We start from the raw sequence: 22846 nt of genomic DNA on the forward strand, positions 1-22846 counted from the left end.
GAAATACACGACCCACATTCCATAAATGAATTTAAGAAAAGTACAGCCATATCTTAGAATATAAGAGTGGACTTCTGAAACATTAATATTGTCATATTACCATTATGCCACAGATTCCCCAGGGCTTGCTAATGTTTATAAAGGGCGATCTAATGACTTTAAACATAAATGTATTTATAAAAAGGAATATGCAAAAAGGGATATGGTGTATGTTGTGCATTTTTCCCAGGGTTTGCATTGTTTATGCTGATTTGAGCTCAATTATCACAGTTTTTAATCACCTTTAAGCCATTAAGCTGCTCGGGATATGTTGATGTTAAGATTGGTGTAGTTTGCAGTTAGGCAGTTAATGAAATTCTGGAATGATACTTTTGTGTGTGTTTTTAAGGAATGGAGGTTAGCATTGAACTGAAGTATTTTGCAGTAGAAATGGCCCACATGTTCCACAATGTAAATATTGAATTCTACAATTTTTAAAATGTTTTTTAAGTCTGAGGACAAATTATCCATAACTAGCTGTTGGATGCCTCATTGATTCACAGATTAGGATATAGCAGCTGACAAATTATTTGGAGCAGTATAACTTGGTTCTGATCATCTGATTGGACGCCCTGGTGGTAGTCTGACAAACTGAGCAATATATTACAAGATGGCCTCAATGTTCAGTCCCACTCACCATTGTAGTTTCTGCTATTGAACCAAAGCTGTTGATAAATATGTTGCAAGTAACATTAACAGGACGACCTGCAATTTGAATGATAGAACAAAAGAAAGAAAATTGACAAGCTGCTACCATACAAGACATCAAGTTATTTGACCGTGGCCATCAGCACTTACCATTGTGGTCTCCGTGACTGAGCCGAAACTGTTGATAAAAATATTGCATGTAACGTTTACTGGAGGACCTGTGAAATGCAAGGACAATGTTGCAATACAAGTAGAAGCAGTGAAAGTACATGGGAGATGCCATGATGACATTCTTTGATAACTGAGGAAACCAGACATTTCAGAAACAAAATCATGCACTAGAAATTTGTCTACGCTGGCAGGGGAAAACAGGTGACATAGATTAGACGGGGTTTATATTAACTTTAATGAAACAAAACATCGGGCAGGATATATAATGGGCGATCATTGCACCTGTTAAACACCATTGGCCAAGACAAATCTCTACCCATGCACACAGTGCACTTTCTTCTTATTTCTTTCCACATTATTACATTATCCATTTGTTTTCCAACATGATCCCAACCCCACTGCTCCTCAGTCTTCCCCCACCTCCCCTTTCTTTCTTGATGGTATTTAGTCACCTTGGAGTACATATTCTGTGGGTGCTGGTCAATCTCTTGTAACACTACTCATCTACAAGGCAAGGCCACCATAGTTCCAGAGGAGCATGGGAATGCTCTATCAGAGGAAAGTGGGTGTGTCAGGCGAATCAAATTCTTTGATCATATTTGCTTTCCAACGATGGCTGGGGTGGAGGAATACTGAATCGGTTTCCAGTTCTGACGGCCAGTTAGAGCAATGAAAGTAAAAGGTAGATGCCATGGGACAGTAATGTTTTACTTGCATCACGGGCTGAGGAGATAAACAAGTGGTGCAAAGGAATAACTGAACTTTCAGCATCTGTTGACCTGGGATATATCTTTTCAACAGGCAAGACTGGCATTCATTGGACCAAGAAAACCGATTTGTGTGCTCATTAAAATAATTTGTCCCGTTGGTGATGTCAAAGATACAACTATCTCCAAACTGATTTTTGAAGAAAGGCAGATTATTGGGATACAAACATAAGCAGGTATGGGAAGAAAATTAAGGAAAATTGGAACATTTCTTAATTTAAAAGTATAGCAGCCACCAGCAAGCGAGTTGCTGGAATATGGGGCATCAAACTAATAAATACAATTCTGAATACCCCTAGTCTAGAACAAAATCTATTTTTGACATCAGTACACATGTCAGCAAGCCTTCAGTCTCATATTTAATATGACCTTCCAACATTGCAAATTTGGTACATTAATGGCTGAATAATTAACCTATGAAACATGCATAAGCCTCTTATATTTTAGTAATGAATATTATCCGCTAAACCCAATGTGATGTGAGCAAGTGAAATGAATTATTCAAATATTGTAATATTGCAAATTTACTCCAAATTGTCGATGAACAGTATGAATAGCACAAAACCCAAATATAACATTCGGAATTAGTAACAGTAAGCAGTACTTTCCGCATCCCTAGTCTTTTTTTCATTGCATTCTACTCAAACACATAGAATATTTTTTGTCTATGCACTTTCTTTAACAGAACCAGAATTTAATAATAAATAATAGGTTTGTGATCAGCTTGGCTATTGAGTCAACTGTATTTCCCGTAGTTAAAATATACAATGCTCAGTGACTCTAATGCACTAGTAAAAATAGTTAATTGCTAGTGGGTGCAAATAATCTTTTGTGAATACAACTTGTCTGTTGTAGAAATGTTTCTATTATGATGCATTGTAAATATGTTCATTGGATGAATATTAAATCAAACTTATATTTGATTTTCAAAAACAACAATCATTAATTTTACAGCATTTTGAAATGTTCATGTTCAATGTGGCAAAAAATATTCTTTGTTCATCTTGAAAAGGAATTTTAAGAGTGCTTGACTCTTCTGAGACTCAATCCGTTCAGAAAATATTTAAGAGCAAGTTAAGGACTCTTAAGGCCCCTGATGAAGCCTAGTCAAGATAATTGAATGGGGAGAGACATAAACAACTACCTTAATTCTGGTGCTGATTATATAGGGATGGACAAGTTTTAAAGTAGCAGCACTATTTGCTGCTTATTGTTTTTACATAACGTAAAAATAGGACCATTCTATAAAAATACAACCGACAAATAAAATACAGTTAACGCAAATGTGATACAATGAAGAGTCTAGTCACAACTTTTTAGCTCATATACTACACAGGATAAATTATACCTAATGTTTTATGTTCTTGGGGTTGATATATTGGGCCAAAGGAGCATATATGATGGCCTTGGCATCAATGATAACACTTGACTTGAACATTCACAGATGGGTCTGAGCACTTTAGGCTAGCCATTTGTCTCATCTTCCTTACTGTCTCTCATGCTGAGCTTAAAACTCACTTTACACATTTTACAGCTTGAGAAAATTGTAAGTTTTTAAAGAAAATAAGCATTTATATTTCAAAATTCACCAGACATATCCTCAACTTAAAAGATTAGCCCAAATGCGATATATGTTAAATATACATATCATGACTGCAGAAAATGTATGTCAAGCCAACAAGTATTATCAATCACAAAAAAGTTATGAAAGAATGAAGCTAAACTATGTTGTTAATAATTCTGATTTTAACTTGAGAGTAATTTACTCCTAGTTATTGTCTACAGTATGATTTCTATTGATTTTGTTAATAAGATTCATTCTTTAAAAATGTTTGTTTAAGCTATGTGTATTTCTAACATGACTGAAGTACTGGTTTGTAAGATTTTTCAAGCCCATAGATGTAACAATGTTGAAATAATCCTTGCCATCCTTGCTATGAAACAATATAAATGCAGGTTCAATTTCTCATGGAAATTCAGGTTTCTTCCTTGAAAAGACTTGAGAGACCTTCCAACCATTACTCAGCATCATTACTTACTGGCTACATAAAAGTGATATTCATGTTTTTATAACAAAGATAAATTTATATTGTAATAATCATGTTAATGATAGTTCTGTTCAATGTGTAAGCCAACAGTGGTTAACCAGGAAAGTTTAGTATAGCACCAAATTAAGACAGAGGATTGGGAATGTTTTAAAAAACAACTAAAGATTACCAAAGAAAAGTAATAAAGAGGGAGAAGATCAACTTTGTTGGTAAATGTGCAAGCAATATCAAGACTGACAGCAATAGCTTTTTTAAATGTATAAATATGAAGACAGAGGCCAAAGTGAGTGTAGATTCCTTAGAGAACGAGGCTGGGGAAATAATAACAGGGAATCAGGAAATGGCGACGGATTTGAATAAATACTTTTGCATCAGTTTTCACAGTAGAAGACACTGGTGGCATTCCAAAATAATTAAATAATCAAAGGGAAAAAGGAGACGAAAAGAAATAAAAACAACATCTACTACCAGAGAAGGGCTAAGGAAAAGAAAGTACTAAAGAATAATGAGTCCATTGACCTGGTGGATGCATCCAAGGATAATAAAAACAAAAGTAGCAACAGTGATACTGGATAACTGACAGTAAGCTTTCAAGGATCCTTAGATTCTGGAAAAGTCTCAAGAATTGGAAAATTGCCAATATACCAGCTTCATTTAAAAAAGGGAGGGAGACAACACTATCAGCCAATTATGTTAGCATCTGTTATTAGGAAAATATTTAGAGTCTATTATAAAGGATGCAATCAAGGCATATAGAGTTACATAATATGATCAAACAGAGCTAGACTGTCTTCACAAAAGGGAAATCAGCCATAACAAATTTGTTACAAATCTTTGAGAGGGGGGAATTGAATTAAATTAATTAAATTAGCTTTATTGTCATGTACTCAAATGAGTACAGTGAAAAAATTACAGTTGCTGCATTATGGCACAACAGGCAGTTTAGATAAAGGAGGAACATCGATGTAATATATTTGGATTTTCAGAAGGGGTTTTAGGTACCACACATGAGGCTATCTAACAGGAACCCATGCTGCTGAGAGTGTTAGCATTGATGGAGGATTAGCTAACTAATATAAGACAGAAAGCTGGAATAAAGAGGCATTTTCAGGATTGTCTAGATGTAAAAGTAGAGCCACAAATACGAACAACATATTTTAATGACTTGAATGAGGAAACTGGAGCTGAGCTGGCAGGTGACACAAAAATAGTGGGAAGGTGAGTGATGCAGATGACACGAAGAGTCAGAGAAGGGATATAGACAGGTCAGTGGGCAAAAACTTGGCAAATGAAATATAATGCAGGAAAATGTAAGGTTTTATACTTTGATAGAAAGACAAGAGGAAGGGAATGTTATTAAAATGGAGAAAGACTTCAGAAAGCTATAATAAAGAGGCATTGGGAGGCCTTATCCATGAATCACAAAAAGATAGCATCCAAGTTCAGAAGTTAATAGGGAAGGCAAGTGGATGTTGGCCCTTATTTAAAAAGGAATGGAATATAAAAGTAGTAAAACTATTAAAACTATACAAGGCACCAGTTAGACCTTGTCAGGTAGCCTCATGGGTAAAATTCTGTGAACCGTTTTGGATCCCTTATCTGAAGAAAGATATACTGGTATTGGAGGCAGTGCAAAGAAGGTTCACTCAGCTGATCCCAAGGGATTATCTTATGAGGTGACGTTGAGTAGATTTGGATATAGAAGAGTAAAAGGCAGTCTTAATGAAATGTCCAAGATTTTTATATATTTGCCAGGGTAGATGTGGAAAGGTTCTTTCCCCTTGTGCAGCAGTCTGGAAGCTGAGAGCATAATGGGCAAGATAGTGTCAGCAGGGTAGAAAGCTCCTGGCCCGCCTGCTTCTATCACCAGGCTTGCTGCTTTCATTTTCGTAAACATTTTTTCTAACATCTTATTTTCTTTTGGCAACTTTGTATGAGGAAGAATGCAGTGTGGAACTGGCCGATTCTCACGGCTGTATCTAGTGAGCTTTCATTAGAGTGCTTCGGCAGTGGTTTTGACACTGGGTGTGAGTGTGGGTGTGGGATTCCAATGACCGGCCTGGGACACCTTTCTGGTGGCTTTGTTGGCAGCTCGGGACTCCTTCTCAGTACCTTCAGCAATGGTTTTCATTGGAATCACTCTGGATCTCCCTGAGGCAGCTTCGGCATCGGTCATGACTCCATGTGGCTTTGTCTTTGGCATCAACGGGGTCCGGGCTGGGATTCCAACAGCTGGGTGGGGGTCAGGTCCTCAAGCCAAAGGTGTGCAATGGACTACATTGGACATTGCATTAAATTCTATTTTTTTGAAATTTTGTTTTTATTATAACATTATTAAATGACTCCTTATCCTGAGCTTTTTATTTCTTTATTGTTCTAAGTTGTTTTCCTAAGAATTTGTACCCAAGAATCTGTATTTAGATACCTTTGCACCTAAGTTGGCTCTGATAGTGGCAATTTGTAATTTTTTCACTGTGCTCATATGAGTACATGTGACAATAAAGTTAATTCTAATTCTAATCTCAGAGCATTTAAGACAGAGATGAGGAATTTCTTCTCTTAGAGAAGAGAATCTGTGGGACGGTTTGTCAAAGGGTCGTTAGGTATGTTCGAGGTCTAGACTGGTTTAGAAAATCAAGAGTAACGGAGAAATGGCAGGAAAAGTGGAATTGAGGGTTTTCACTCAGTCATGATCTCATTGAATGGTGGGGCAGACTTGTTCGGCTAAATGGCTCACTTCTGCTCCTATGTTTTACGGTTTTAAGAAATGCCAGACAACAATTGTCCACAGCCAGGCATTCTTTTCACTGAGCATAAAGTATTGTGTATTCATGTTTGTTTGGTCAATGTTATGATCCATAGAAGACAAAATTTCTTATAAACCGCGCCAAAAGAAACGTCCATGTAACTCATAAGCCCATTCCTAATCCATTCTTGTGCAATTTACCGGATCATATACTCTACCCCACAGGATCAGTTGACAAATATTTTGTGTTCAGTAGTTTAGATCATCAATATAATTGTTTTATTTCTTGCGTACTGTTTCCTGCAATTTTTAATACTTTAGAGCATTTATCACATTAACAATGACGATCCATGCCTTTCGGCAGTGCAGGTTTATATCACGTTTAAAAAGATGACAACTTTTCTCATGGTTTCTTCTCTTTAATTACCTATCTGGCTTTTTGAATCTGTCCCATAAAATCATGCGACTGCAGAGGCTGAAATGCCCACTGCTGAAACTTTGCACTGTTCCTATCACTACTGCCCGATTTCAGCCTGGGCTGCAGACCCACTACAGATGATACAAACCAGAAACTGCTCTTCACAGTATGCTTCTGCACCAGTACTGCAAGGGACGAGTCCTTAAGGCAAGTTAGCTCCTCAGTTCAGCCAGCTGGATGTGGAGGTGCTGGTAGACAGTGTGGGGAAAAGGAGGGTAGTACTTGTCCCTGCTCATTGTAAAGCAGGGCGTGCCACCGGATTCAACCAGCTTAGCGAGAGTGGACTGGCTCAGTGCAGTGTCCCAGATGAATTGCAATGCTCAATAAAATCAGGAAATTGGTTAATTATCCTTTACACTCTGCAAAGATGAGTGCCACCATCTTCTCTCTGCTACCACACACTCACAAGGCCACCTCTTACTCTAACTCTGCCACTTACCGATGAAACACAGCTTGCAGAACTACATGTCGCACTGCTCCATGCACTACATCCATTCCAAGGCTGTCATGCCTCATCCATCAAAATACAAGGCTGTCCTGTCCTCTCTGTTTCTCGCTCACTCACTGGGAACACCTTACCACTTCTCCTGCTTCTACATCACTACTGAATGCTCTTTCATCCACTGCCATAAGACTCGATTCCTCATTTTGTCTCATTGTTGGAACATATGGCCCACTGTCAGGACATAGATCCTCACAACACCCCATTCTGATGTGTTTGTAATCCCCAAACTGTTTGCGCTGGACCTTCAGGACTAACCCCTACTGAACCGGAGCCAGACAGGCTCTTTGACTAGCTGTGGTATCGCCTGTTGACTGACCTTCGGCCACCTTGACTCCACTGAGGACTGGACCCCTTTGGCTTTCACGTATAGCCTTTTGATGAAGCACATGCAGTGTGTTTGCGAAGTTCACTGCTATTATATGCTGGAGGGTGTGATATTGATGTAGCACAGTGACATATTGCAATAGGTGCACCTCTGGGACTGTTCAGTGCTCCAAGCCATGAGAAGCTGCCACTTCTCCCTATGTGCTAAATTTTGCAATGCAAAGCATGGCCTAGTAGCCTGCAAGAAAATGCAAAATGAGTGAGGGTATTTAAGAAATAAAGCTAAGAGCAGCAAGGTGCATGCTTATCAGATGCATGTTGACCCCTTTGGCGAAGTGACCTGGCAGAAACAAGTAAGTCATCAGTGTTCCAGAGCTCCAAAGTGAAATCCTGAAGAGCTGGTGTGTCTGTTGGTCCAACAGCAGCCATGATAATGTGGTGAGGCTAGAGTTCTTGCCAATGCCAACTAACTTGGATGTAAGGTGGAGAAGTGTCCATGGTCTTTAAAGACACTGTGGTGAAGATAGAGTTGGGTCAAAGCACAAAGAATCAAGTCAAGGAGGTACTGTAAATGGTTACTGCTTTGACTTCAATCCTGGGAATTATTGCTGTTTAGCTTATTAAGGAAGGAGAACTGCATAGAAATGGGGTGCCTGGGCTATTATTGATGTGCAAATGCATAGAAATAAGGTAGTCACTGCTTGTGAGTGAAACTTGCTGTTTAAACTTTAAGTGGGGAAAAATTCAAGAAACTATTTTTCTCAAATGTCCAGATTCCAATCCTTTTATTATCTTTGTACTTTCCTACATTACTTGCCATAACCCACACCATTCATGGGAGCAGAAAAATCTGCCTGAAGACTCATTTCACACAAGTGCAGAGGTAGATGTTTCTGTTGGAGGCCCCTCTGAATGTTCAATGGTTTTACCATAGCAGCGGCTGTGTATTTTCCTGTGAGGAGAGAAATTTTACACTAAGGTTTCCATGGTCTTTTGGAGGTCTACTTCCTGCAAGGATTTGATCCCAACTGGGACACAAAGAAGAAGGGAACTATCTTGGGCGAGCCAACTGCACCTTGTTCCTGGATATTGACAATAGGTGCTAGTTCTGAGATTTGCAATCAAAGTCCAACTTGACAGAGTACCTCATCTACAATGTGGCCCAGCCTGTGCCTACTCAATTCTGGAAATATAGGAAGTTCAGGACAACATAGTGGGATAATGACTGAATATACAGCAGGTTAGAGTTCCCTGTTGCTATAATCAAAGAGTTAGCATGAGTATTGCACTGAGTGAATGTGACCCCACCCCAAACTTCTGGGTTCATGGCTTAGGGCCAACAAAGGGCAGTCTTCAAGAAACCCTGTGATATAGCAGCTGATGAGAGCTGCACCAGCAGAACAGGAGGCCATTTAAAATTTAAAATGAGTTGCTGCTGCTTGTAGCTTCTCCTACTATGGGACCTGTTGTCATGGTCTGTCAAGCTTGTCTTTCTTGTGTCTCCTTGGTTATGGAGAGAGATAGGTGCGCACAACAAGGAAGTTTTTACAATTGGGGGAAGGGAAATTACGATGCTGTAAGACAGGATTTGAGGAGCATAAGTTGGGAGCATAGGCTGTCAGGGAAGGATGTGGTGGAAATGTGGAACTTTTTCAAGGAGCAGATACGACGTGTCCTTGATATGTATGTACCGATCAGGCAGGAAAGAAATGGTCGTGTGAGGGAGCCTTGGTTGACGAGGGAGGTTGAATGTCTAGTAAAGAGGAAGAAGGAGGCTTACATAAGGTTGAGGAAACAGGGTTCAGACAGAGCAGTGGAGGGATACAGGATAGCCAGAAGGGACCTGAAGAAAGGGATTAGGAGAGCTAAGAGAGGGCATGAAAAATCCTTGGCAGATAGGATCAAGGATAACCCCAAGGCATTCTATGCGTATGTGAGAAACCTGAGAATGACGAGAACGAGGGTAGGTCCGATCAAGGACAGTGGTGGGAGACTGTGTATTGAGTCGGAAGAGATAGGAGAGGTCTTGAACAAGTACTTCTCTTCAGTATTTACGAACGAGAGGGACCGTATTGTTGAAGAGGAGAGTGTGAAACGGACTGATAAGCTAGAAGAGATACCTGTTAGGAAGGAAGATGTGTTGGACATTTTGAACAACTTGAGGATAGACAAGTCCCCCAGGCCTGACGGGATATATCCTAGGATTATGTGGGAAGCAAGAGAGGAAATTGCAGTACCGTTGGCAATGATCTTCTCGTCTTCACTGGCAACGGGGGTGGTACCAGGGGACTGGAGAGTAGCGAATGTTGTGCCCCTGTTCAAAAAAGGGAATAGGGATAACCCTGGGAATTACAGGCCAGTTAGTCTTACTTCTGTGGTAGGCAAAGTAATGGAAAGGGTACTGAGGGATAGGATTTACGAGTATCTGGAAAGACACTGCTTGATTAGGGACAGCCAGCACGGATTTGTGAAGGGTAGGTCTTGCCTTACAAGTCTTATTGAATTCTTCGAGGAGGTGACCAAGCATGTGGATGAGGGTAGAGCAGTGGATGTAGTGTACATGGATTTTAGTAAGGCATTTGATAAGGTTCCCCATGGTAGGCTTATGCGGAAAGTCAGGAGGCATGGGATAGTGGGAAATTTGGCCAATTGGATAGAAAACTGGCTAACCGGTCGAAGTCAGAGAGTGGTGGTTGATGGTAAATATTCAGCATGGAGCCCAGTTACAAGTGGAGTTCCGCAGGGATCAGTTCTGGGTCCTCTGCTGTTTGTAATTTTTATTAATGACTTAGATGAGGGAGTCGAAGGGTGGGTCAGTAAATTTGCAGATGATACAAAGATAGGTGGAGTCGTGGACAGTGAGGAGGGCTGTTGTCAGCTGCAGAGGGACTTAGATATGATGCAGAGCTGGGCTGAGGAGTGGCAGATGGAGTTCAACCCTGCCAAGTGTGAGGTTGTCCATTTTGGAAGAACAAATAAGAATGCGGAATACAGGGTTAATGGTAGGGTTCTTGGTCAGGTGGAGGAACAGAGGGATCTTGGGGTCTATGTACATAGATCTTTGAAGGTTGCCACTCAGGTGGATAGAGTTTGTAAGAAGGCCTATGGAGTATTATCGTTCATTAGCAGAGGGATTGAATTCAAGAGTCGTGAAGTGATGTTGCAGCTGTACAGGACTTTGGTTAGGCCACAGTTGGAGTACTGTGTGCAGTTCTGGTCGCCTCACTTTAGGAAAGATGTGGAAGCTTTGGAGAGGGTGCAGAGAAGATTTACCAGGATGTTGCCTGGAATGGAGAGTAGGTCGTACGAGGATAGGTTGAGAGTTCTCGGCCTTTTCTCGTTGGAACGGCGAAGGATGAGGGGTGACTTGATAGAGGTTTATAAGATGATCAGAGGAATAGATAGAGTAGACAGTCAGAAACTTTTTCCCCGGGTACAACAGAGTGTTACAAGGGGACATAAATTTAGGGTGAAGGGTGGAAGGTATAGGGGAGATGTCAGGGGTGGGTTCTTTACCCAGAGAGTGGTGGGGGCATGGAATGCGCTGCCCGTGGGAGTGGTAGAGTCAGAATCATTGGCGACCTTTAAGCGGCATTTGGATAGGTACATGGATGGGTGCTTAATCTAGGATAGAAGTTCAGCACAACATCGTGGGCCGAAGGGCCTGTTCTGTGCTGTATTGTTCTATGTTCTATGTTCTATGTTCTTTGAATGTCCTTCATCCAACTATGCTCAGGTTGGCTCCTCTTTCTGTTCCGTTGTCACCATGCCCCCAAGCGAGGTCTTCAATGAGGTCAAAAGAAGGAAGTGATTTAGGTCTGAGGAGGGGGAGAGACAGACACAACTGTACCTTCCTTTTCTGGAAGAAGAGAGTCAAAAATATAAAGCAGAAAGAGCATTGGGAGCACCATAGCCCTTCTTCTTCTGCTCCTTACAGTTGCAGGGATGTGAATGGGGCAGTGAGTGAAGAGGGGAAGCAAAGGAGATTTAAGGGAGGAGGTGGGGGAGTGCAGAGACAGACTTCACCACCACATCTTACTACTGCTCCTTCACTGAACCCTTTAATAGGAGATGGCAGAAAGAAATCCAGCTCTGAGACTCTCTCCCCCAATTTCTCTTCACAATTCTCAAGACACTGAGCTATCCCAAGCACGATGAAGAATCTACTTCGGTCTATCTACTATAAACAAGCTATCTGTACTGCCTTATTTTAATCAAATACATTTTAATAACTTACATGAACTGCAAGTTAGAAGTCTTAACGATTTTGCATTGATTTTAAAATGTTGAAAAACCGAGAAATCCATGCTTCTTGGGAATTTGCACTGTGTACCAGAATACAATTGATTCTAAATGACTGAATGGGCAAGAAATTCTTTTTTTATGATGCAATATCAAAACACACAGAGAAAACCATGTTTTATTAATTCGGCATGACCAGGTTTTTAGTGGTGCCCGAAGTCATAATTTTGCAGAAGCCAAAGGTGGCATTAATCAGAATATGATGTGGAGGTGCCACTGTTGGACTGGGCTGGGCAAGGTCAGAAGTCACACCAGGTTATAGTCTAATAGGTTTATTTGAAGTCACGAGCGTTCAAGCACTGATCCTTTGCCACCTTATGATTTCATATAAACCTGTTGGACTATAACCTGGCATCATGTGACATCTAACCTCAATCAGAATAGACAACGGAAACCAATCAAGGGAAAAATGCTCCATTGATTGGAACCATACTTAGTAAAAAGAAACTGATAGAAATTGTTCAAGGCCAATATTCTTAGCTCCAGGATATCCCTGCAGGAGTTCCTTAGGCAGTAATAGGATCAAACCTCTTCAGATATTTCATCAATAACCTTCCTTCTCGAAAATGTCAGATGTGGGGTTGTTAACTGATGAAAGCATGGTGTGCAGTTCCATTTGCAATTTCAAAGATAATGAAGCACACCATAAACAGCAAGGCATACAAAACATCCAGGTTTGGGCTGATAAGTGGAAAATACTATTCACATCACACAGCTGCCAGATAATGGCCATCTCCAATAGGACTGAATTCAACAATCTCTCCTGGACATTCATTATCATTGACATCACTGAACCTTCCAATATCAACACCCTGCAAATCAACATCAACCAGAAACTCAATGGAAATGCTATGGTTAACATGGCAGATCAGAGGCTGGGTATTCTGATCTGAAAGCTCTCCTGCTAACTCCTTAAAGCCTTCACTAGTCAGGAATATGATAGAATATACTTTACATGCTTAATTGAATGCAGGGAGTAGTGATGGCCAAGTCCAGGGGATTGAGGGCCCAGTGGTATTACCACTAGACTATTATTCCTGGTAATGTTCTGGGAACCCAGATTCAAATCTTGCCATGACATATGGTGGAATTGGACTTCAATAAATACCTGGAATTAGGAGTCTAATGATGACGGTGAAACCATTGCTGATCATCAGGGAAAAAAAAGGAAGGAAATTGCCATTCTTACCTGGTCTGGCCTACACGTGACTCTAGACCAATAGCAATGTAGTTGATACTTAACTGCCTCTGGTCAATTAGAGATGGGTAATAAATGGTGGTGTGGCCAGTGACTTATACATCCCATAAACAAATATTTCAAATGTTCTAATGACATTTAAAACTCAAAATCAACGAGGGTAAAGCAGTCTGCATTATCGACACCTCATCCACCAGCTCAAACATTCACTCAATCCACCATTAATGCACAATGGCAGTAATGTGTAGGATCTACAAGATGGTGAACTCACCAAGGTTCCTTTAACAACAGCTTCAAATAAATGGTCCTCAACCATACAGAAGAACAAAGACAGCAGATGTATAGTAACACTGCAAACAGCAAACTTCCTTCAAAGCTACCCATTATCTGAGTTGGCAATACATCGCTATTCCTTTTTCATGACTGTTTTAGAGTCATAAAGTCATTCAGCACAGAAACAGACCGTTCAGTCCAACTCGTCCATGCTGACCAAGTTTCCCAAACTAAGCTAGTCCCATTTGGCAGCACGGTGGCACAGTGGTTAGCACTGCTGTCTCACAGCGCCGGAGACCTGGGTTCAATTCCTGCCTAAGGCAACTGACTGTGTGGAGTTTGCACGTTCTCCCCGTGTCTGTGTGGGTTTCCTCCCACAGTCCAAAGATGTGCAGGTCAGGTGAATTGGCGATGCTAAATTGCCCGTAGTGTGAGGTAAGTGGTAAATGTAGGGGTATGGGTGGGTTGCGCTTCGGCAGGTCGGTGTGGACTTGTTGGGCCGAAGGGCCTGATTCCACACTGTAATGTAATGTAATCTAATTTAATTTGCTTGTGTTTGGCGCATATCCCTCTAAACCTTTCCTATTCATGTACCTGTCCAATTGTCTTTTAAATATTGTAACTGCACCATTTCCTCTGGTAGTTCATTCCACATATGAACTGCTCTCTGTGCAAAAAAAGGTTGTCCCTCAGGTTCCTTTTAAATCTTTCTCCTCTCACCTTAAACCCATGCTTTCTAATTTTGAACTTCCCTACCTGAGGGAAAACACCTTTGCTATTCACTTTATCTATGCCCCTCATGATTTTATAAACCTTTCTAAGGTCACCCCTCACCCTCCTATGCTCCAGTGAGCCTATCCAGTCTCTCCTTAAAGGTCAACCCCTCCAGTCCCGGTAACATTCTTTTAAATCCTTTCTGCACCCTACGTTTGGCAATAGGTGGAGAGGGCACTGACCATGGGTTATAATCATAGGATCCCTACAGTGTGGAAACAGGCCCTTTGGCCCAACAAGTCAACACTGGCCCACCCAGACCCATTTCCCTAACCTATTACTCTACATTTACCCCTGACTAATGTGCCTAACCTACACATCCCTGAACACCATGGGCAATTTAGCATGGCCAATTCACCTCACCTGCACAGCTTTGGATTGTGGGAGATAATCAGAGCACCTGGAGGAGACCCATACAGACATGGGGAGAATGTGCAAACTCCACACAGTCACCCAAGGCTGGAATCAAATCTGGGCCCCTGGTGCTGTGAGGCTAACCACTGAGCCACTGTGCCACCCCTCATTAGGGAAGATCACCCTCATTGTGTAGAACAGAGGTAATTGTATCTCAGGTGAGAAATTAACTTGAGACCCATTGAAATTAGCATAATTAACTTGGTCATTGGGTAACATTATTCAAGTTGTTCTTAACCTAGTGGTAAAACATTAATTCCAAATGGTCATGTGCATTGCAAGACCGTCAATCAGCAATTATTAGATTCCCTACAGTGGGGAAACAGGCCATTTAGCCCATCAAGTCTACACTAACCCTCCGGAGAGTAACCCACCCAGACCTTATTCCCTCTGACTAATGCACCTAACACTATGGGTTATTTAACACAGTAAATTCACCTAACCTGCATATCTTTGGATTGTGGGAGGAAACCCACATAGACACAGGGAGAATGTGCAAACTCCACACAGACAGTCACCTGAGGCAGGATATGAACCCTGGTCCCTGCCACTGTGAGGCAGTAGTGCTAACCACTGAGCCACTGTGCCGACAATGAGATGTAACCAGATAATCAGTGAGGTCTGATAGGGTAGGAAGTGACCTGGAGACCTGGTGAATCCAACATTCTTTAAATCATGAAATGGGATCATTATTCTTCTCTTGATTTGCCCATGAATAATTAGGCTGAACCTCCAGCAATGGAACACTTTGTTACAGCCACATTGTAGGACCAACTTGACTATGTGCTACAGTACTGAAGTGGTGCTTCAAATCATAAGCTTCTAAGTCCAGCAACAATCTTATCTGAGATAGGAATTGCAATCAAAGTCTGCTATTTGTATATTTTTCGATTGTTTTGCTGTTCGTGACAAATGTTGCAGTAAGTGCCTGCTTCATGTCATAACTCACTTAATGTCAATTTAAATATACTGATATGTCTCAAGAGCTGTTAATAATTCACAGTGACTAAACTTGAATGTAAGATTTTTGGTAAGGTCAATCTCCAGCAGTTTGAAACCACCCACTCCAACCATCGTGGGAGAATGGGACAGATGCAGTTATGAGATCATAGGGATGATTGGGAAAGGCAATTTAAAGAAAAGCAGCAAGACATCATTCAAACATGAAGTAGGTGGGAGCAAAAGATGCTGAGAATGTGGAAGGTAAACAAGGAAAGTAAGAAACAAATGGAGAGGGAAAGGAATGGGGAGAAATGCAAATACATCAAATGTAAGCCATTCAAGCAGAAAGAGCAGGTCACGGGAAGAATAGTGGAATAAACAGAGTAAAACAGAAGATAAAATAAAGAAGAAAAATGAGGCATTAGAGAAATAAAACAATAATAGTGGCAGAAGGCTGCAGCTTGATTCAAGAAAGAACCTTCCATGCAAAACATTCAATGGTGTCACCTTCTATTATCCCTGACTCATCAAAACGCTGAAGGTAGAGCAGCTGAAAAATCTTTTCACAGATGTTGCAATTTTAGAAAAAAAGCCGTATTTCCAGTAACATTAGCTTCTACTCCTGAAAGGGAAGCCGATTAAAAGGAAAGGATCTGCCACATTTACTTCAGCATTTCAATCAGATAACAACAGCCTCCTCATGTTTTTGCAATCTATTTGTTGAATGTTTAGCTTTATCATGTGGAATTTCTTGGGATGTTCTCCTGATCTGGCATTGTGACTTATCCAGATGTTTGCAAAGTGTGCCTGAAGTTTGTTCCAATTTTTGTTTTAACCTGGTCATAGGAGCATAAGATGTTGCAGCAGAATTAGACCATTCGGCCCATCGATTTTGCTCTGCCATTCGATCATGGCTGATATGTTTCTCAGCCCCATTCTTCTGCCTTTGCCCATAACTCTTGATCGTCTTATGAATCAAGAACCTATCTAACTCTGTCCTAAATACACTCAATGACTTGGCCTCCACAGTCCTTTGCAACAATGTGTTCTAGAGATTAATCACCTTCTGGCAAAAGACATTCCTTGTTACCTCAGTTCGAAAGGGGCAGCCCTTCACTTTGAGGCTGTGCCCTTGTATCAAAGTGTCTCCTACTGGAAGAAACATCTTCTCCACACCCACTCTATCCAGGCTTCTCAGTCCTCTGTAAGTTTCAATGAGATCCCCTCTTCCTTCTAAACTTGACTGAGTACAGACCCAGAGTCCTCAACTGCTTCCTCATATGACAGCCCTTCATTCCTGGGAACATTCTTATGAACTTACGCTGGACCCTTCTGATGCCAGTACATCCTTCCTCAGTTATGGGGCCCAAAACTGCTCACAATATTCTAAATGCGGTCGTATTCAGCCTCAGCAGTAAATCCCTGTTCTTTTTAAATCTGGCCCTTTCAAAATGAATGCTAACATCGCATTTGCCTTCTTCACTGTCAACTGAACCTGCATGTTAGCCTTTCAAGAACTAGGATTTCTAAGTCCCCTTGTGCTTCAGATTTCTGAAGCCTTTCCCCATTTAGAAAATAATCTATGCCTCAACTCTTCTGACCAAAGTGCATAGCCTCATACTTTCCCATATTGTATTCCATCTGCCAGCTCTATGCCCACTTTTCAGGCTGTCCAAGTCCTTCTGCAGCCTCTCTGCTTCCTTAACACTAACTGTCCTTACACCTATCTTTGTGTCATCTGCAAATGTCGCAACAATACCCTCAGTTCCTTCGTCCAGATCATTAATGTATAATGTAGTCCCAACAATGGCTGTATGGAATTCCACTAGTCATCGGCTGCCATCATGATAAAGATGCCTTTAACCCTACATGCTGCCTTCTGCCACTCAGCCAATCCTCTATCCAGGTCAATACCTTGCCCAAACACATTGGGATCTTATCTGATTTAGCAGCCTCCTATGCATCACCTTGTTGAGGAAACAAAGAATTCCTTTCTTTTTTACTATAGCATTCATGTGATGTAGGCAATACTGACCAGCATTTAATGCTGCTCCCCAGTTGTCCTGGAATTGAGTGAATGAGTAGGCTTTTTCAATGTGCAGTTAGGGAGTAACCAAGATAGGTGTGGGTGTGGAGTCACTACCTTAGATCTGCATATTTGGTAGAGGTGAAATGTAAATTATCTTACTATTGGTGTGTATATCACATTTAAATCATTCCAGCAAATGATTTTGAGTTTTAAAATAAAGAGGGTTATTTTATACTTATACATTTATCTCAATATTAAATATTGTGGGTGGCACGGTGGCACAGTGGTTAGCACTGCTGCCTCACAGCGCCAGAGACCCGGGTTCAATTCCTGCCTCAGGCGACTGACTGTGTGGAGTTTGCACGTTCTCCCCGTGTCTGCGTGGGTTTCCTCCGGGTGCTCCGGTTTCCTCCCACAGTCCAAAAATGTGCAGGTCAGGTAAATCGGCCATGCTAAATTGCCCGTGGTGTTAGGTAGGGAGTAAATGTAGGGGTATGGGTGGGTTGCGCTTCGGCGGGGCAGTGTGGACTTGTTGGGCCGAAGGGCCTGTTTCCACACTGTAAGTAATCTATGATATATGACATAGCCATTCCCACATGCACACTCAGACACATAAATTGGTAAGGATTAGGGATAATAAATTATTGTAAATTATGGTCAACTCTGTCTCTGGGTTATGGTCTCGAGATCCCATAAGGCAGGACTGCTTCTTTGCGAGATGTTGATATTTTGAAATTGAAGCACGAATCTTGTGAAACAAATAATTCTCAGAAGGCTGTGAGATACTGAAATTTTTGCAAGATTGGTTCTCAGATGAGCTTGAATTTGGAACAAGTTGGAGGAGTTCTTCTACCAGCTGGGAATGCCTGCTTTAATGTTAACGCTGTCAATTAACTTGGCTGATTAAATTACTTGCAGCTAATTTGATGTTTTTGGTAGAACACTATCCTCAAAATAGTTAATTTTAACAGAGGATGATTACCACATCTGATTACTTTAACAAATTTTGCTGGCCTTTTCCAAATAATGAGTGACCATATTACTGACACATAATGTATCAAAGGTTAATACGTCTGAGAATTTGAGACAGTCAGTTTCCTTGTTTCTAAAACAGTCACTGAATTGAATGATAACATTTTAGACTAGTTTCAGGAAACAGTATTGAATCACATTAGTCTAGATTAGAGTGGTGCTGGAAAAGCACAGCAGGTCAGGCAGCATCCATGGAGCAGGAAAATCGATGTTTCGGGCAAAAGCCCTTAATCAGGAATAGAGGCAGGGTGTCTGCAGAGTGAATCACATTAATCCGGTCAGTTCATTTCTGGTGGTCTATCCTTCAGCAAAGAGATATGTGAGCCTATATGGCAGTAAATATCCATATTTCATTGAATGGTAAAGTAAAATCACCACACCCTTAGTTGAAGAGTGTGGTGCTGGAAAAGTACAGCCGGTCAGGCAGCCTCCGAGGAGCAGGAGAATCGATGTTTCAAGCGTAAACTCTTCATCAGGAATGAAGGGGTAGCCCAAGAGGGCTGAGAGATAAATGGAAGAGGGTGGGGCTGGGGGGGGAAGGTAACTGGGAATACGATAGGTAAATGAAGGTGATGGTGGTACATCAGAGGGAGGCGTAGAGAGGCTAGGTGGGAAGGAAGATGGACAGGTAGGACAGTTCAAATGGGCGGTGCCGAGTTGGATGGTTGGATCTGGGATAAGGTGGGAGGGAGGGGAAATGGTGAAACTGGTGAAATCCATATTGATCCCATGTGGTTGGAAAGTCCCAAGGTGGAAGATGAGGTGTTCTTCCTCCAGATGTCGGGTGGCTAGAGTTTGGTGATGGAGGAGGCCCAGGACTTGCATGACCTTGATGGAGCGGGAGAGGAAGTTAAAGTGTTCGGCCACAGGACGGTGGGGTTGTTGGGTGCGTGCGTCCCAGAGATGTTCTCTGAAAAGCTCCGCAAATTGGCGTTCTGTCTTCCCAATGTCGAGGAGACCACATCAAGTGCAGCGGACACAGTAGATGACGTGTGTGGAAGTACATGTAAATCTCTGTCGGATGTGGAAGAATCCTTTGGGGCCTTGGACAGAAATGAGATGGGAGGTCGAGGCACAGGTTTTGCATTTCGTGTACTGGCAGGGGAAGGTGCAGGGACTGGAGAGTGAGTTGGTGGGGTCATGGACCTAAGGGAGTTACAGAGGGAATGGTTTTTCTGGAAAGCAGATAGGGGTGTGGAGGGAAACACATCCCTGGTGGTGGGGTCTATTTGTAGATGGCAGAAATGTCAGAGGATGATGCGATGTATCCGGAGGTTGTTGGGGTGGAATGTGAGGACTGGGGGGTGGGTTCTGTCCTTGTTGTGTTGGAGGGGTGGGTTTCAAGATGGAGGAGATGCATGTGCGAACATCATCAACCACATGGGAGGTGAAATTTTGGGCTTTGAAGAAGGGGGCCATCTGGGATGTTCTATGGTGTAATTGGTCTTCCTGGAAGCAGATGTAGTGGATGTGGAGGAGTTGGGAATAAGAGATAGCGTTTTTTCAGGAGACACGGTAGGAGTAGGTGTAGTCCAGGTAGATGTGGAAGTTGTTGGGTTTGATGTAGATGTCCATGTTGAGTCAGTCGCCAGAAAGAGGAGGGAGATGTACGAGATGGTCCAGGTGAAGTTGAGGTCGGATGGAAGTTGTTTGTGAAATTGGTGAACTGTTCAACTGCCTCGTGGTGGCACAAAGTGGTGAAGTCATTGATGTTGTGAAGGAAAAGGTGCGAGTGTAGCTGTAGAAGATGGACTGTTCCATGTACCCAACGAAGATGCAGGCAGGTAGCTCATGGCTACCCCTTTGGTCTGGAGGAAGTGGGAGGATTCGAAGGAGAAGTTGTTGAGGGAAAGAACCAAATCAGCCAATTGAATAAGTGCGTTAGTGGAAGTGTACTGGTTGGGTTGGCAGGAGAGGAAGAAACAGAGGGCGTGAAGGCTTTTGGCATGACAGATGGATATGTAAAGGGATTGCATGTCCATAGTGAAGCTGAGGCATTGGGAGCCAGGGAAACACAAGTCATGGAGGAGGTGGAGGGCATGAGTGGTGTCCAGAACATATGTGGGGAGATCCTGGACCAAGGAGGACAGGACTGTGTCAAGGTATGCAGAGATTAGTTCAGTGGGCTAAGAGTAGGTGGAGGTGATGGGTCGGCTGGGGTAGTCAGGTTTGTGAATCTTGGGTAGGAGGTAGAACCAGGCAGTGCGGGATTCACGGACAATGAGGACGCCAACTTGCGGAATGTTTCAGAGAACTTCTCTGGGACACACGCACCCAATAAACCCACTGATCTGTGGCCAAGCGCTTTTACTCCCTCTCCCAATCCACCAAGGACATGCAAATTCTGGGCCCTTTCCACCACCAAACTCTAGCCACCCAGCACTTGGAGGAAGAACACCTCATCTTTTGCCTTGAGATCCTCCAACCACACAGGATCAATATGGATTTCACTAGTTTCCCCATTTCCCCTCTGCCCACCTTACCCCAATTCTGACCTTCCAAGTTGGTACTGCCCTCTTGTACTGTCCTACCTGTCCATTTTCCTTCCCATCTATCCGCTCCACCCTCGCTTCCAACCTATCACCATCACCTCCCACCTTCATCGATCTATCGCATTCCCAGCTACCTTCCCCTAAGCCCCACTCCCCTCCCATTTATCTCTCAGCCCTCTTGGGCCACCACCCCATTCCTGATGAAGGGATGCTCAAAACATCAATTCTCCTGCTCCTCAGACACTGCCTGACTTGCTGCACTTTTCCAGCATCACACTCTTCGACCCTGATCTCCAGCACCTGCAGTCCTCACTCTCTGCTCACCACAGCCTTACCAGACCATGGGACAACTTTGTCATTCCAGAGTGACAACTGGGGGTGGTTTAACCCGAGGGTCACCATGCTTCAGGTAAGGGGAGAGGTTGAGAAGGAGAATCCTTCATGGTAATCCACAGTCGGTGCAGGATTTGAACCCACTCTATTGTGTCACTATGCATTGCAAGCCAGTCGTTCAACCAACTGACCTCCTAAAGTTGCCATAGTTCCACTTACGTTAGAGAGGGAGAGACGAGAGAAAGATGAGCGATGGTGAATTTAAGTGAAGAGTCACCGTGGGCGGCACGGTGGCACAGTGGTTAGCACTGTTGCCTCACAGCGCCAGAGACCCGGGTTCAATTCCCGCCTCAGGCGACTGACTGTGTGGAGTTTGCACGTTCTCCCCGTGTCTGCGTGGGTTTCCTCCGGGTGCTCCGGTTTCCTCCCACACTCCAAAGATGTGCAGGTCAGGTGAATTGGCCATGCTAAATTGCCCGTAGTGTTAGGTAAGGGGTAGATGTAGATGTAGATGTAGGGGTATGGGTGGGTTACGCTTCGGTGTGGACTTGTTGGGCCGAAGGGCCTGTTTCCACACTGTAAGTAATCTAATCTAATCTAATCTAATCAAACCTCAAATAGTGGAACCATCGAGAGAGTAAGATCTTCATGCTAACCTCAGTAAGTATGGGGACTGAACCCATGTTGGCGATGTCGCTGACCCCCATATATTGCATTAGGTATTTGCTTCAGACATGGGACAGTCTGTGGATCAACTGCTTTTGGTTATATAATTTGCAGCTGCCATTTTAATAGCCTTTGTCCAGTTCTCAATCTATTTACTCAAAGTTCATGACATACTGGGACATGACAGCTGTAAACCACGTCATTATTAGGGTGTCTGTGCTGCAGGATGAATTACAAGAGGCTCACTCATGGAGTTGACATAAGTTTAGATGATAGATGAAGGCAGCCCTTTAAGAATAGCATCCAGTCATGCTGCAGCTTCTCATTTCCTTTGCCATCAGACTGCCTCTCGCTCTCCAGTGAACTGGACAGTGTTCAAATAATAATCTTTCTTACACAGAACTGGAATCATCAAAGGCAGGTCAATGTCACAGCTCTCAAATACAGATAAGTGCTTCTTTTGCAAAGTTACAAATTACAATACTGATCAAAGTCAAAGACTGATCAACTGTAAATGAAGAAATCGAGTTAAGAGAGAGTGATTAAAATATAGAGCACACAATCATAAGGGAGGGGATGGGGGGTGAGGTGAATAGCATAAATGTATGCAAGAGGAAGTAAATTAAACATGAGGGAGAAAGAAATCAAACTTTATGCTGATGGAA

General features: G+C 42.4%; 1 protein-coding gene across 7 annotated transcripts in view; it reads right to left on the reverse strand.

The window, feature by feature from the left end:
- The window catches only part of glra2 (glycine receptor, alpha 2), a 196422-nt gene that overhangs the window by 129670 nt on the left and 43906 nt on the right, over window positions 1–22846 (reverse strand). For 2 of the 7 annotated variants that reach the window (XM_072584840.1, XM_072584842.1), the window contains exon 3: window positions 838–905. The exons of 1 other annotated variant lie outside the window; for it this stretch is intronic. In XM_072584840.1, the coding sequence (XP_072440941.1) occupies window positions 838–905 (68 nt within the window). Of the gene's footprint in view, window positions 1–676; window positions 745–837; window positions 906–22846 lie in introns of all 7 variants that reach the window. 4 more of the 7 variants (XM_072584843.1, XM_072584844.1, XM_072584841.1 and 1 more) reach the window with 4 other exon arrangements.

This window comes from Chiloscyllium punctatum, chromosome 15 (genome assembly GCF_047496795.1).
Source record: "Chiloscyllium punctatum isolate Juve2018m chromosome 15, sChiPun1.3, whole genome shotgun sequence".
Lineage (NCBI taxonomy): Eukaryota > Metazoa > Chordata > Chondrichthyes > Orectolobiformes > Hemiscylliidae > Chiloscyllium > Chiloscyllium punctatum.